The sequence below is a fragment of the Brassica rapa genome, unplaced genomic scaffold (assembly GCF_000309985.2).
Source record: "Brassica rapa cultivar Chiifu-401-42 unplaced genomic scaffold, CAAS_Brap_v3.01 Scaffold0650, whole genome shotgun sequence".
Classification (NCBI taxonomy): Eukaryota; Viridiplantae; Streptophyta; class Magnoliopsida; order Brassicales; family Brassicaceae; genus Brassica; species Brassica rapa.
Genome location: NW_022610590.1, coordinates 10,429 through 27,330, shown reverse-complemented (window position 1 = coordinate 27,330; position 16,902 = coordinate 10,429). Strand labels below are relative to the sequence as shown.

General features: G+C 42.4%; 1 protein-coding gene across 1 annotated transcript; it reads left to right on the top strand.

Moving 5' to 3' along the window:
* Positions 1-7,505: 7,505 nt before the first annotated feature.
* On the top strand, positions 7,506-11,154 carry LOC117130694. The gene is made up of 2 exons (XM_033283419.1): positions 7,506-8,925; positions 9,550-11,154. Exons 1-2 carry the CDS (start codon positions 8,802-8,804, stop codon positions 9,849-9,851), a joined length of 426 nt encoding a protein of 141 aa, XP_033139310.1. The 5' UTR covers positions 7,506-8,801; the 3' UTR covers positions 9,852-11,154.
* Positions 11,155-16,902: the final 5,748 nt, after the last annotated feature.

Below are 16,902 nucleotides of genomic sequence, written 5' to 3'. Positions count from 1 at the left end.
ACAACCGTGTTCAACAAGCTAATGAAACTTTACCTGGTGATAATGCAGGGCAAGAGAGGGACGCGGTTGCTGCTGGAGCTCAGAGAGCACGCATTGGACCTATAAGAGGGCAACGAGTTGAGCTTAGGGGTCGTGGGATTTATGGAGAACATTATCAAGAAGATTCAGCTGATGAAAGTGATGATGGATCTCAGGCTAGTCATCATGGTAGAAATCACAACCGCAGGCGACCAGCTACTGATAACCTAGGCAATCTCAAGCTTAGAATCCCTCCATTCCATGGGAAGAATGATCCTGATGCTTACTTAGAGTGGGAGAAGAAGATTGAACTGGTTTTCAATTGCCAACAGTTCACTGAGGAGAGGAAAGTGAGACTAGCAGCTACTGAATTCTGTGGTTATGCTATTAGCTGGTGGGATCAGATTGCTACTACCAGGAGACGCAATGGAGAGCCTCAGGTAGCTTCATGGTTTGAGATGAAAACTGTGATGAAGAAGAGATTTGTTCCTAATCACTATGGAAGAGATCTACACCAGAAGTTGAGAAGGCTTTCTCAAGGATCTAAGAGTGTAGAGGACTATCACCAGGAGATGGAAACACTCATGTTGAAAGCTGACTTAGAAGAAGAAGTAGAAGCTACTATGGCTAGATTCCAAGGAGGTCTTAACAGAGATATACAAGATAGGTTGGAGCTACAAGAGTATGAGGACATGGATGAACTGCTACATAAGGCTATTTTGATTGAGCAGCAGAACAAGAGGAAGAGCTCTACCCGGTCTTCATACACTCCTGCTTCAAAACCGGCCTACTCCAAGGAAGATAAGCCAGGGGATAAGTCCAAAGAAGGTTCTTCTTCAGTGGAGACCAAGAGAGATGACAAGGGTAAAGGAGTAGCCACACCTACTAAGACCAGGAACATTAAGTGTTTCAAGTGTCATGGCTTTGGTCACTATGCTAATGAGTGCACCAACAAGAAGGTGATGACTATCTTAGCCGACGGGGAGGTGATATCTGAAGAGGAGGACGCCGGCCAAGAGTCTGATGAGGAAGGCGTGGAGTACCCTGTCCGTGGAGAGCTATTAGTCACCAGGAGACTTCTCAATGCTCAACCTAAAACCAAAGAAGATGAGCAAAGGGAAAACTTGTTTCACACCAGATGCTTGATTCAAGAAAAGGTTTGTAGCTTGATCATTGATGGAGGAAGTTGTACTAATGTAGCAAGTGCTGAGTTGGTGGAGAAGTTGGGTCTTCAAGTGTTCAAGCATCCTAAGCCATATCTGTTGCAATGGATCAATGATGAGGGAGGATTAAAGATCACCAAGCAAGTGAAGGTATTGCTATCAGTGGGAAAGTACCAGGATGAGATCACTTGTGATGTAGCACCCCTGGAAGCTAGCCACATCCTTCTTGGACGTCCATGGCAGTATGATAAGAGATCAGTACATGATGGCTTTACCAACAGATACACTTTTATCCATAAGGAGAAACAAGTTACCCTGGCGCCAATGACCCCTCAGGAGGTACACCAGGATCAGATGCATCTCAAAATGAAGAGAGGAGAGTCCAAGGCCGCCAGCAAGTCCTTGCTTCTTGAAGAGACCAGCCAGGTAAGTAAACTCAACCTCTTTGCTACTGCTAAAGATATCAAAACTGCTGTGATTGAACAATCAAATTTGATACTAGTAGTTTACAAAGAATTGTTGAGCTCTACTACTAACCCTGCTCCTGAGATTCCAGAGGAGATTGAGTGTCTTTTGCAGGAGTATAGAGATGTGTTCCCAGAGGACAATCCCATAGGTCTGCCGCCTATTAGGGGAATAGAGCACCAGATTGACTTTGTACCAGGAGCTACTTTACCAAACCGTCCAGCATACAGGACCAACCCTGTGGAGACTAAGGAGCTTCAGAAACAAGTCAATGAGCTAATGGAGAAGGGGCATATCAGGGAGAGTATGAGTCCTTGTGCTGTACCTGTCCTCTTGGTGCCAAAAAAAGATGGAAGCTGGAGGATGTGTGTGGACTGCAGAGCCATCAACAACATAACAGTTAAGTACAGACATCCTATTCCTCGCTTAGATGATATGCTAGATGAGTTACATGGCTCATGTGTCTTTTCTAAAATTGATTTAAAGAGTGGTTACCACCAGATTAGAATGAAAGAAGGAGATGAGTGGAAAACTGCCTTTAAAACTAAGCTAGGTTTGTACGAATGGCTTGTGATGCCTTTTGGGCTTACTAATGCACCTAGTACTTTCATGAGATTAATGAATCATGTCTTGAGAGCTTTGATAGGACGATTTGTAGTTGTTTACTTTGATGATATCCTGATTTACAGCAAGACTATGAAAGAACATGTTAATCACTTGAAGCAAGTTCTAGATGTGCTTAGAAAAGAAAATCTGTATGCTAACTATAAGAAGTGCTCTTTTGGCACAGATAACCTTGTCTTTTTAGGTTTTGTTGTGACTTCACAGGGCATACAGGTTGATGAGGAAAAGGTGAAAGCTATCAGGGAGTGGCCGATTCCTAAATCTATTGGAGAGGTCAGAAGTTTTCATGGACTTGCTGGCTTCTACCGGAGGTTTGTGAGAGATTTCAGTACAGTTGCAGCACCCCTGACTGAAGTAGTCAAGAAGAGTGTAGGTTTCACTTGGGGACCAGCACAAGAAGAGGCATTTCAAATGCTAAAAGAGAAGTTAACAAGTGCTCCCTTACTTGCACTTCCTGACTTTTCTAAGACTTTTGAAATTGAATGTGATGCATCTGGTATTGGAATTGGAGCTGTGTTGATGCAGGATAAGAAACCCATAGCTTATTTCAGTGAGAAGCTAGGAGGCGCCACCTTAAACTATCCTACCTATGACAAGGAGCTGTATGCCTTGGTGAGAGCTTTACAAGTGTGGCAACATTACTTGTGGCCTAAGGAGTTTGTGATCCATACAGATCATGAATCCCTTAAACATCTCAAAGGGCAACAGAAGCTGAACAAGAGACACGCCAGGTGGGTGGAGTTCATTGAGACCTTTCCTTATGTCATCCACTACAAGAAAGGTAAGGAGAACGTAGTGGCTGATGCACTCTCCAGAAGGTATACTCTTTTATCTTCAATGGAAACTAAACTCTTAGGATTTGAACACATCAAATCTTGCTATGCTAATGATCCTGAGTTTAAAGATGTGTTTAGAGAATCTGAGAAACATGCTAGTGGAAAATTCTATCAAGTAAAAGGATTTCTTTTCTATGATAACCGCCTGTGTGTTCCTAGTGGTTCTTTGAGAGAATTGTATGTTAGGGAAGCTCACGCAGGAGTGCTGATGGGACACTTTGGGGTCGCCAAAACACTCTCCACCTTGCAGGAGCACTTCTACTGGCCGAGTATGAAGAAAGAAGTGGAGCGTGTGTGCTCAAGGTGTGTCGTGTGCAAGCAAGCCAAATCTAAGGTCCAACCAACAGGTTTGTATACACCTCTCCCTATTCCTACTGCACCATGGATTGATATCTCTATGGACTTTGTCTTAGGATTGCCTAGAACTAGGAAAGGAAGAGATAGCATCTTTGTGGTTGTTGATAGATTTTCTAAGATGGCTCACTTCATACCTTGTCATAAAACTGATGATGCATCTTTGGTAGCTGATCTATTCTTTAGAGAAGTTGTTAGATTGCATGGTATGCCTAGGACTATAGTTTCTGATAGAGATACTAAGTTCCTTAGCTACTTCTGGAAAACTCTGTGGGGAAAGTTGGGAACTAAGCTATTGTTTTCAACTACTTGTCATCCCCAAACTGATGGTCAAACTGAATCAGTCAATAGGACATTGTCTACTCTTTTGCGTGCCATCATTAAGAGTAACATTAGGACATGGGAGGATTGTTTACCACATGTAGAGTTTGCATATAACAGAGCAGTGCATTCAGCTACTAAACTCTCTCCTTTTCAAGTTGTTTATGGGTTTAACCCATTGTCTCCTCTTGATTTATTTGCTTTACCTTTAAAAGAACAAACTAACCTTGATGGCAAGCAAAAGGCCGAGTTTGTTTTGTCTTTGCATGAACAGGTCAGGAAGAACATTGAGGAGAGGACCAAGATGTATGAGAGGCAGAAGAACAAGGGGCGCAAGGAGCTAGTACTTGAACCGGGTGATCTTGTGTGGATTCACATGAAAAAGAGAGGTTTCCTGTTGAGAGGAAATCAAAGTTGCTACCAAGGAAAGATGGACCTTTCAAAGTGCTGAAGAGAATCAACAACAATGCCTACCAGATTGATCTTGAAGGGAAATACACAATCAGTTCTACTTTCAATGTTTCTGACTTGGATCCTTTTATTGCAGATGATTTGGATTTGAGGTCAAATCCTTTTAAAGGAGGAGGGGATGGTGTAGCCATGAGTAGAGACATTGGAGAGCTGAGTGAGTCTGATGAGGGAGAGCCAGACTTGAGAAGAGAAGAGCCAGACTTGAGCAGAGAAGAACCAGACTTGAGCAGAGAAGAACCAGACTTGAGCAGAGAAGAACCAGACTTGAGCAGAGAAGAACCAAATGACCTAGCCAGCTTGTGGAGTGGACCAGTAACCAGATCAAGGCTGAGAGCACAGGAGGAGAGGCTCCAGGAGATAGCCAAAACCGTGGGCCTTGGTTCAAGGCAAGGAGATCAAGATAAACCAGCTTGTTGGTTTAATTTAATTACTTTGTAAGGGTTTGGTTATTGGGCTTTCATTTAATTTAAACCAAAGACAATTAGGATTAGAATTAGAATTAAACCACCTTGGTTTAGTATTAGGGTTTTCGATTTTTACCTTAAGAACATGGGGGAGGCAGCTTTGTTTCTCAACTTTCAATCTAAGAATTATTCAGCCAACTTTGTTGTCTTGTCTCTAGCTTTCTCTGTTCAGCTCTAGAACATTGATCTCACTTAAAGGAAGGAATTCCTGTGAATCCCATCTTAGACAATACAAGGTGATCTTGTGTCTTTGAGTAGCAAACCATCCTTGGCGCCAACCCACAGGCTCAGGGAGACGTCCATAGTTCAAAGGAGAGCTAGTAGCCTCTTAGAACGCCCTCTATCCATCCACCTTCAAGTGATCCAGAGTCTAAGCCATACCCAGGCTGCACCATTATCCCACTTTCTAATCAGGTGATTCCAGTTTCCCAGTTTGGGAATAGGACAGCTTCTTCGGCGTTCCAATCAAACCAGGATGAATCACTTTGTAAGAAGCTTGACTTGGATACATAAAGTGTTGGATAATCACCAGGAAGTTGAATTAATCTCATAGGAGTTGGGATGAAGAAGTTATCCCACTTTCTAATCAGGTGATTCCAGTTTCCCAGTTTGGGAATAGGACAGCTTCTTCATCGTTCCAATCAAACCAGGATGAATCACTTTGTAAGAAGCTTGACTTGGATACATAAAGTGTTGGAGAATCACCAGGAAGTTGAATTAATCTCATAGGAGTTGGGATGAAGAAGTTATCCCACTTTCTAATCAGGTGATTCCAGTTTCCCAGTTTGGGAATAGGACAGCTTCTTCGTCGTTCCAATCAAACCAGGATGAATCACTCTGTAAGAAGCTTGATTTAAATACATAAAGTGTTGGAGAATCACCAGGAAGTTGAATAAATCTCATAGGAGTTGGGATGAAGAAGTTATCCCACTTTCTAATCAGGTGATTCCAGTTTCCCAGTTTGGGAATAGGACAGCTTCTTCGGCGTTCCAATCAAACCAGGATGAATCACTTTGTAAGAAGCTTGACTTGGATACATAAAGTGTTGGAGAATCACCAGGAAGTTGAATTAATCTCATAGGAGTTGGGATGAATGAGTTATCCCACTTTCAAATCAGGTGATTCCAGTTTCCCAGTTTGGGAATAGGACAGCTTCTTCGTCGTTCCAATCAAACCAGGATGAATCACTTTGTAAGAAGCTTGATTTGGATACATAAAGTGGTGGAGAATCACCAGGAAGTTGAATTAATCTCATAGGAGTTAAGATGAATAAGTTATCCCACTTTCTAATCAGGTGATTCAAGTTTCCCAGTTTAGGAAAAGGACAGCTTCTTCGTCGTTCCAATAACACCAGGATGAATCACTTTGTAAGAAGCTTGATTTGGATACATAAAGTGGTGGAGAATCACCAGGAAGTTGAATAAATCTCATAGGAGTTGGGATGAAGACGTTATCCTCCTTTCAAATCAGGTGATTCTAGTTTCCCAGTTTGGGAATAGGACAGCTTCTTCGTCGTTCCAATCAAACCAGGATGAATCACTCTGTAAGAAGCTTGATTTGGATACATAAAGTGTTGGAGAATCACCAGGAAGTTGAATAAATCTCATAGGAGTTGGGATGAAAAAGTTATCCCACTTTCTAATCAGGTGATTCCAGTTTCCCAGTTTGGGAATAGGACAGCTTCTTCGTCGTTCCAATAACACCAGGATGAATCACTATGTAAGAAGCTTAATTTGGATACATAAAATGGTGGAGAAACACCAGGAAATTGAATAAATATCATAGGAGTTGGGATGAAGAAGTTATCCCACTTTCTAATCAGGTGATTCCAGTTTCCCAGTTTGGGAATAGGACAGCTTCTTCGGCGTTCCAATCAAACCAGGATGAATCACTTTGTAAGAAGCTTGACTTGGATACATAAAGTGTTGGATAATCACCAGGAAGTTGAATTAATCTCATAGGAGTTGGGATGAAGAAGTTATCCCACTTTCTAATCAGGTGATTCCACTTTCCCAGTTTGGGAATAGGACAGCTTCTTCGTCGTTCCAATCAAACCAGGATGAATCACTCTGTAAGAAGCTTGATTTAAATACATAAAGTGTTGGAGAATCACCAGGAAGTTGAATAAATCTCATAGGAGTTGGGATGAAGAAGTTATCCCACTTTCTAATCAGGTGATTCCAGTTTCCCAGTTTGGGAATAGGACAGCTTCTTCGGCGTTCCAATCAAACCAGGATGAATCACTTTGTAAGAAGCTTGATTTGGATACATAAAGTGGTGGAGAATCACCAGGACGTTGAATTAATCTCATAGGAGTTGGGATGAAGAAGTTATCCCACTTTCTAATCAGGTGATTCCAGTTTCCCAGTTTGGGAATAGGACAGCTTCTTCGTCGTTCCAATAACACCAGGATGAATCACTTTGTAAGAAGCTTAGTTTGGATACATAAAGTGGTGTAGAATCACCAGGAAGTTGAATAAATCTTATAGGAGTTGGGATGAAGAAGTTATCCCACTTTCTAATCTGGTGATTCCAGTTTCCCAGTTTGGGAATAGGACAGCTTCTTCGTCGTTCCAATAACACCAGGATGAATCACTTTGTAAGAAGCTTGATTTGGATACATAAAATGGTGGAAAAACACCAGGAAAATTAATAAATCTCATAGGAGTTGGGATGAAGAAGTTATCCCACTTTCTAATCAGGTGATTCCAGTTTCCCAGTTTGGGAATAGGACAGCTTCTTCGGCGTTCCAATCAAACTGTTGAACTGAAGAGAAGATGGAGCTTGTACAATGATAGGGCAAGCTCTAGAAGATGTCCAGAAGAGTTCAATCATGCTTCAGAAGTGTTCTGAAGTAGTTATCTTGTGAAGATAAGTCCAGGAGGGACTTAGACTGATCAGAAGAAGGGTTTGGAAGAGTTTGAGAGAAAATGGTCCAAGGTGCAAAGATAGGGCGTGTGTACGGCCTCGTACGGACATGGGTAACTAAGAGAAGGTGTGTGGATCATCAGAAGAAGGAGGAAGAGTATTGGGCATAAATAGGGCGAGTGGTACGGACAGGAGATCCATACCATCGACCGTACAACCACACCTCTCGACCACACATCCGGGAAACTCACCAGAAGCTGTGCAAACTTAGGGCGTTGGTTTCCAAGAGCAATCAGACGACCTTATCTTCTGTGTGACTGTTGGAAAGCAAGGGAAAGGAGAGAGGGCGTGGTCCAAGGACAGCCTGTCATGAGATGTAAAGGGAAAGCAAGTTGGACCATGAATCTAGACACATATGTGAGTAAAGGTTCATGGGAGCCTTAGCATAACCAATCAGGCAGCAGCTCCTCTCCACCAATCAGCTACCATCACGTGCTCCCTTTGACCAGAAACAAGACTACATCCAAGCCATCCATTTCTCAAGTCATTTCTATCCATTAGATTAAGGGTTTATGATTGCAAAGTGTAAAAGCCTATATAAGGCATTGTTGTGAACGTTTTGTAACTCCTAAGGGAGTAAGGGGGATTTCCCCTCTCCACTTCATGAATGATAAACTTGTTCTTGAATCTGAAACCCTAATCTTTAATCTCTTACTCTCCTAATCTCTCAGTCTCTTAATCTCTGTTCCTAAGTCTCTTATTCTCTCATAAACACTCTCACCAATCTCTCTTTCTAAATTACCTAGAGCAAGCTCTCATCTTTCTCCATTGGAGTTTATACACACACATACAACCAGAGAAGAGAACTCTACAAATCTCATATGGTATCAGAGCCAGGTTCATCAGAACCTGAGCTGAAGCTTCCGCAAGTCCACAGCTCACGCCTCATCTCAAAACCAAACCATTGACGCTTTCCCATCCAGTTCAGTCCCTTATGAAGAAGAAGGCTGAAGCTTGGCGTGTTCCCTTGGTTCCTCATCCTGTTCTCTACCTGCTCAGATGGAGATTATCCTTGGAGGCAAAGGTGTATGGAGAGGCCTAACTAACCTGACTCCAAAGCTCCTTGTCCAAGAGAAGTTTCACATCAGGCTAAAAGAGTATGGTGTCAAGAGCTTGGCGCCTAGATGTTCTGAAGAAAGGAGGGGTCTTTTGAGTTGATGGTACAAGATGGTGGCCATGAACTGAAGGAGAAGGAGGTGGGTGATGATCTAGACTCTCAGTTCCAACAACAGTCATGGCCGGTTTCACAAAATGCAAAAGGAATCAACCTGGTTCCTTGTTGTAAGCAATTCTATAAACCATCTTGATAATGAGCTTGTGTTGTTGTCTGGTTGTGATGTTGTGATGTGATTGAAAACCTGAGGACTGTTTAAAGATTACTAAATGAAATAAAATGAATTTAGAATCTGTCCCAGGATGCTTAAAGAGCTTGGTTCCCTAGTAATCCTTTCATCGTTCTAGTTATACTAAGTTTACTAGCAGTTGTGTAAGTGCTTTAAAAAGGCTAGTAATTTAACAGTATTACTAGGATTACTAGGTATGTTAATATGCTTATCTCCGGTTCATAATGATGCTTGTTGTGATTGATTGAATCTGCTTGCATACATGGATTGAAACCGAATTGAAAGCTGTTGCATATAGTCTTGTGGCTGTCTTACATTGAAGCATTAGATTCATGTCTAAATGCTGAGTAAAGAAGCTTTAAAAATGCCTAAGTAGCTTGCATAATCTGAAAAAGAAAATGCTTGTGCTTAGAGAGATTGCTTGCAAAGATAGAACTTGAAAATGACTTGTTTTAATCTGTTGCAATGCTTGTGAGATTGGGAATCAAACTTGATGATTAATCAAGGATTGATCCCAATACTCTTGTGTCTTATCCTTGCTGGAGTTTGAGTGGTGTTTCAGGTTCACAAGAAGTGTTCTTTACTCACCACCTATCCAAGACAAGAGGAAGACTTGAACCATTGTGTGGAGCAATGGGAAGATACTTGTGTGTAGAAGCTGGTTTAAGAAGCGCAGGCCACGAGGTTGTTGAGCTCCTGGTTCAAGACATACAAGCGGAAGACCAACCATTGTGTGGAGCAATGGGAAGGTTCTTGTGTGTAGAAGCTGGTTTAAGAAGCGCAGGCCACAAGGTTGTTGAGCTCCTGGTTCAAGACACACAAGAAGAAGAAGGTCACCACCTAAGCCATGAGGAAGGCCGGTGATCTGAGGGTACTTGAAGCTGAAGGCAAAAGGGTGGATCAGTGATTTAAGCGCAGCTGTTAGGGTGATGTGCTCCTGGTCTTGAAGTTCATTGAGGCCCATTCTCGGTCTCAAGCTTGCGGTGGGGATTCAAATGACCAACCTGAAGAGCTAAAGTTCAAGACATGTTTCCTCCTGATCACTACAAGAGAATGATAAAATGAAGCCTGTTGCCAACATTCTGTGGGAAGTCCACAGCCTGCTCCAAAGAGGGTAGAGAGGATGTTGTGACAATGGAGAGATGACTTGTGGTTCTGTCCATGGTGGTTTAGTCACCATAGCCTACACATCAGATGAGTGTAGAGAGGACAGTCGACATGCAAAGAAGAGCATCACCAGGAGGGTGATGCAATTTAAACCAAGACCATTGCAAGCTGATCATGGAGTGATCCAGCCGAAGTAGAGGGAAGAAGAAAGCTACTCAATAAGCTTCTGGTGTGAGATGCTTGGAGAGTGAGCATTGCAAGAGGGATGGGCACACACCAAGGAGAGGTGTTGGATACTGAATCCAAGCATCAAACCTGCCAAGTTCAAGTGAACCGTGCCCATGGAGGTTCAAGAGATCAGCTCGGATCTCTTGTTTGTAAGCAAACCTCCTAACCCTTAATAAGAGCTTGTGTCTTTATTTATTGTGCTGTGAGTGGTGTCTAGAGTCCCAGAATCTCATGTTTTGTTTATTGCATTGTCTTGTGTGTTGCCCTAGCTTGAATCAGCATGAATGTGTCGTAGAATTGAGTAGAATGTCTCTACTGCTGGCATCATGTTTGAAAAGCTGTTTTGCATACATAAGCATGTCTCATATTGTCTAAGTTGCTTGCATCATTGGTCTTGATTGAAACTGTTGTGCATAGCTTTAATATGTCTCATGGATTGAACATGTTGCATTCATGTAGTTAATGCTTTAAGATTGTGCATTCATGTATTGATGCATTTAAAAATGAGCCTAAATTGTCAATGTATTGTATAAAGCTTGCATTGTCATTTTAGAGATTGAAAACTGCTTGTTCTTGCCTTGATTGATTGGCTTGTTTCAAGGTATATATATTTGCTGTGGCATTGGTGATCAAACATGATGGATAATCTTGGTTTGATCCCAATGGGATGATCTGATCTTGCATTGAGTTGTGGTGGTGTTAGGTACACAAGGAATGTGATACATGTAACTCGCCAACAACCAAGAATGTAAAGACAAAGGTCTTGTGCCATTGCATATCATCACTAGGACATGTTAGTCCATAATCTACAGGAAGTGTAGTGTGATTGAGTATGCAATGAGAGATGGCCATTGCATAATACCATTGGACATATCTAGTCCTTAGTCTACAGGAAGTGTAGCATGGGTCATTATGCAATGAGAAGTGTGTCTTGTGAGACTCTCTATGGTGATTCAAACACCCTAGTTCCTGGTTAAGGAAGAGAGTAAACTCACAAGAAGAAAGCTATCATGAAAGATGATCGTTATTAGACCATGGAGATGCATAGGATCATCACAAGCTTAGCTCCTTCTAGTCTCGGTTCTAAGCTTGAGGGGGAGTCTTAATGCATATGATCCATGGTCAGTAACAAGTCTTTTGCAAAAGCTTCTACAAGGATCATCAACCGGACCAAGTCAGTGGCGTGTCTAGGCAAGAGGCTGTTCAGGGCAGCCTTGGAGAGTGAGGAAGAAAGCTCTCCATCAATACGGCTTCAATGAGAGGTGATTGAGGAGAAGCTGATGAATCCATTCTGCCGTTCCAAGAAGTTGATGATGCCATGGAGATGGTGCATTGGCCGAGTTAGGAAACTCACAAAAACACAAGGGGAGTTCCCTTAGACTTTTAAACTCTTTCTTCAAATCTTTTTCATTCATCTTATTCATTGCTTGTGCTTGAAAAGATACTTAAAATGATTATGATTGAATTGTGAGATTGTGTGCATCAAGTGTGATGCAGGATATTCATTTACTTGGTTTTGATAGGTACTGATGCACCTTTGGGATAATGTATCAGGTACCATTGCTTGAGCCTCACTAAAGATGTTCCTGGTCATTTCCTAGCTTCTCTAAGGTGGCTGAGAAGTCTGTTGAGAGGGGGAGATCCAAACTAGTTCTATGAGGAGGGCAAGCCATGTGTAAAGTGCTGATCAGCCTTACTGGTGTTCTGAAGATGATCTGGTCGTGTCCCAGCTTCTCTAAGATGGCTGTGAAGTCAGTTGAGAGGGGGAGACTTCGAACCGGTTCCATGAAGAGGTGAAGCTGAAGTGTGAAGTGTGCGCAAAGCTGTGTTGAGTTGCTGCACCTATTAGGCCGTGATCCAGAGCTTCTTGTGTCCAACCACACTGGTTCTAAGGCACAAGAGCTCACTGGCCAATCCCTAGGCTTTGGAGAGCTCTACTCTTTTTCCCTTACAAGGTTTTGTCCCAATGGGTTTTCCTTGTAAGGTTTTTAATGAGGGAGACTCTTCAGAGTTCCAAGCTTGGCTTAGGATCTCCTAAAGTCAAGCTTGAGGGGGAGTGTTGAACTGAAGAGAAGATGGAGCTTGTACAATGATAGGGAAAGCTCTAGAAGATGTCCAGAAGAGTTCAATCAAGCTTCATAAGTGTTCTGAAGTAGTTATCTTGTGAAGATAAGTCCAGGAGGGACTTAGACTGATCAGAAGAAGGGTTTGGAAGAGTTTGAGAGAAGATGGTCCAAGGTGCAAAGATAGGGCGTGTGTACGGCCTCGTACGGACATGGGCAACTAAGAGAAGGTGTGTGGATCATCAGAAGAAGGAGGAAGAGTATTGGGCATAAATAGGGCGAGTGGTACGGACAGGAGATCCGTACCATCGACCGTACAACCACACCTCTCGACCACACATCCGGGAAACTCACCAGAAGCTGTGCAAACTTAGGGCGTTGGTTTCCAAGAGCAATCAGACGACCTTATCTTCTTTGTGACTGTTGGAAAGCAAGGGAAAGGAGAGAGGGCGTGGTCCAAGGACAGCCTGTCATGAGATGTAAAGGGAAAGCAAGTTGGACCATGAATCTAGACACATATGTGAGTAAAGGTTCATGGGAGCCTTAGCATAACCAATCAGGCAGCAGCTCCTCTCCACCAATCAGCTACCATCACGTGCTCCCTTTGACCAGAAACAAGACTACATCCAAGCCATCCATTTCTCAAGTCATTTCTATCCATTAGATTAAGGGTTTATGATTGCAAAGTGTAAAAGCCTATATAAGGCATTGTTGTGAACGTTTTGTAACTCCTAAGGGAGTAAGGGGGATTTCCCCTCTCCACTTCATGAATGATAAACTTGTTCTTGAATCTGAAACCCTAATCTTTAATCTCTTACTCTCCTAATCTCTCAGTCTCTTAATCTCTGTTCCTAAGTCTCTTATTCTCTCATAAACACTCTCACCAATCTCTCTTTCTAAATTACCTAGAGCAAGCTCTCATCTTTCTCCATTGGAGTTTATACACACACATACAACCAGAGAAGAGAACTCTACAAATCTCATACAAACCAGGATGAATCACTTTGTAAGAAGCTTGACTTGGATACATAAAGTGTTGGAGAATCACCAGGAAGTTGAATTAATCTCATAGGAGTTGGGATGAATGAGTTATCCCACTTTCAAATCAGGTGATTCCAGTTTCCCAGTTTGGGAATAGGACAGCTTCTTCGTCGTTCCAATCAAACCAGGATGAATCACTCTGTAAGAAGCTTGATTTGGATACATAAAGTGTTGGAGAATCACCAGGAAGTTGAATAAATCTCATAGGAGTTGGGATGAAGAAGTTATCCCACTTTCTAATCAGGTGATTCCAGTTTCCCAGTTTGGGAATAGGACAGCTTCTTCGTCGTTCCAATCAAACCAGGATGAATCACTCTGTAAGAAGCTTGATTTGGATACATAAAGTGTTGGAGAATCACCAGGAAGTTGAATAAATCTCATAGGAGTTGGGATGAAGAAGTTATCCAACTTTCTAATCAGGTGATTCCAGTTTCCCAGTTTGGGAATAGGACAGCTTCTTCGTCGTTCCAATAACACCAGGATGAATCACTTTGTAAGAAGCTTGATTTGGATACATAAAATGGTGGAGAAACACCAGGAAGTTGAATAAATCTCATAGGAGTTGGGATGAAGAAGTTATCCCACTTTCTAATCAGGTGATTCCAGTTTCCCAGTTTGGGAATAGGACAGCTTCTTCGTCGTTCCAATCAAACCAGGATGAATCACTCTGTGAGAAGCTTGATTTGGATACATAAAGTGTTGGAGAATCACCAGGAAGTTGAATAAATCTCATAGGAGTTGGGATGAAGAAGTTATTGAGATGAAGACCAAGGAGGCTGAGACAGTAACTTTAGAGTTTTACTGTGGTAACTTTATTTTTACCACAGTAACTACTTGGGGAAGTTATCTGATGGGATGAGAAGGTAACTTAGTGAAGAGAAGAGAGGAAACTCGACCAAAGAGGATAAGGGAGGATAAGGAAGGATAAGGGATCACTTTGACAGCCTGTATGATGCTGGAAAGGAGAAGTTGCCTTTATACTAGTGCAAGCATGTGAGAAAGCACAGCCAAGTGATTCAAAAGGAGTTCCAGCCTGTCCTTTGACTACACATGCTTATCCATTTCGAATTTCCTTGTTGCTCTCTCTATTAATACTTGTAAACCTCATCAGTTATTAATTAATGGAGTTTTGAGTCTCTCTCTCTTTATTCTCTCTAAAATCTCTTAATCTCTTTAATCTTTTCATCTGATTATCCCTGATTGGTTGAATCATGCTCTAATACACAAAAGTGTATATGGTATCAGAGCCAGGTTGCTAAAAAGGGGAGAGTGTGATTTCGTTTTTCATAAAAATCTGGGTGTTCTTGAGTGTTCTTGAGTGTTCTTGGTGTTCTTGAGTTCTGGTCTTTATTATCTGAGTGGTGTGAGATATTCTGATGGATTCAAACTATCTCAACATGGAAATGAAGCACAGATCTAGTACAACCATGGAGCTTGAAGAAGAGAGGGATGGCGATTGGTCAAGATGGGCAAAGAGAGCTTTGGAAAGCTGTGGGTTATGGAGTAGTCATGGAAAGGGGAAACCTTTCATGGAAATGGCTACTGAAGAAGGTCAGACAAGAGGTCTGAAGCTGGGAAATGAAGTTGTTCAAGGAAACACTACAAAGAGTGAGATTGAAGCAACTTTAGGCAAGTCCAAGCTTGTGAGAGTCGTTGAGGACAGAGGGGTGATCCGCGGCTTGAGACAAGGAAAGGATGAGTGTTATCAGCTTGTGGGAAGGCTGAGAGAAGTATGGTCAGAGCTAGATGTGGTGAAGACACACACATCAAATCCGAGATGTTGTCAAGAAAGGAGGAAGCAAGATGTGATCTTCAGCTTCCTTATGGAAGAGGTATGTGAGCTTGTTAAATATACTTGTGATGTGTGGGAAATGAACAGGAAGCCAGAAAGATGGAAGGGAGGTACAAGCTGTAAGAGGGGAAGGTTGAGAAAACTTTCTAAGGAGTGGTTAATGAAGAGAAGGGCATGGAAAAGGATAGCGAGTCTGAGCACTTAAGTGACAGGATGAGTGTAATCTTGAAGAGAATCAAGGATGAACTTCAGCAGATGGTTATAGGAGAGTGTTCATACTCAGCTTACATGGGAGAAACAGTAGGAGACAGTGCGGATATGAGAGGAATGGATACCAAGAGGGCAGATGAGTGTGTGACAAAGAAGGAATGGGATGATTTGGTTAAGCATGTGTATGCTTTGGCTACGACCCGGAGTCTGGGTGCTCCTGCCAAAGCATCCACATCTAAACCCATCATCATTGACTCTGGAGCAACACACCACATGATCAGTGACAAGAGACTAATCAGTGAGGTTAAAGCAGCAACAGGGAGTGTCATGATAGCCAATGGTACCAGGATCCCAATAGAAGGAGTGGGAAACCTCAAGCTGTTTGAGAAGAACTCCACTGCCTTCTACCTACCTCAGTTTACATCCAATCTAATCTCAGTTAAGAAGGCTACAGTTGATCTGGATTGTCAAGTGGTTTTCAGACCAAATGAAGTTGAGTTCCAGGATTTGAAGACTGGAAGAGTTATTGGCAGAGGAGACAGCAAGCATCAGCTCTATCATCTCCAAACAACTGAGGCGCCTAGTCCTGTGGAGTCTGTGTGTTTAAGCAGCACAACGGATAGGTGTGATAATCTCACATGGCATGCAAGGCTGGGACATCCTCATGCCAAGGCAATTGAACTGATTCTACCAAGTATGGCGTTCAATCACTTGGAGTGTGAAGCTTGTATACTTGGAAAGCACTGTAGGACTGTCTTCCCAACATCAGAAACCAGATATGAGAATTGCTTTGATCTGGTGCATTCAGACGTGTGGACAGCTCCCTGTATGTCTAGAGACAGCCATAAGTACTTTGTGACTTTCATTGATGAGAAGTCAAAGTACACATGGATCACCATGATTCCCTCCAAAGACAGAGTCCTAGAAGCCTTCATGAACTTCCAAGCATATGTTACTAACCAGTACAATGCCACTGTGAAGATTCTGAGGTCTGATAATGGAGGAGAATACACTAGCAATGCTTTCAAGAGTCATCTTGCAAAGCATGGGATTGTGCAACAAACTAGCTGTCCTTACACACCACAACAAAATGGGGTGGCTGAGAGGAAGAACAGACATTTGATGGAGGTTGCGAGATCAATAATGTTCCACATGAATGTCCCTAAGAGGTTTTGGAGTGATGCTGTTCAGACTGCTTGCTATCTCATCAATAGAGTGCCAACCCGGGTCTTGAAGAAACTGTCTCCCTTTGAAGTATTAAACAAGGCCAAGCCACACATTGATCATTTGAGAGTCTTTGGGTGCTTATGTTATGTGATGATTCCCGGAGAAAGAAGGAACAAGCTAGAAGCAAAGAGTACTAAAGCTATGTTCATTGGGTACTCAATCACTCAGAAAGGCTACAAATGTTATGATCCAATAACTAGGAGGGTTATGGTATCTAGAGAAGTGAAGTTTGTTGAGTCTAAAGGGT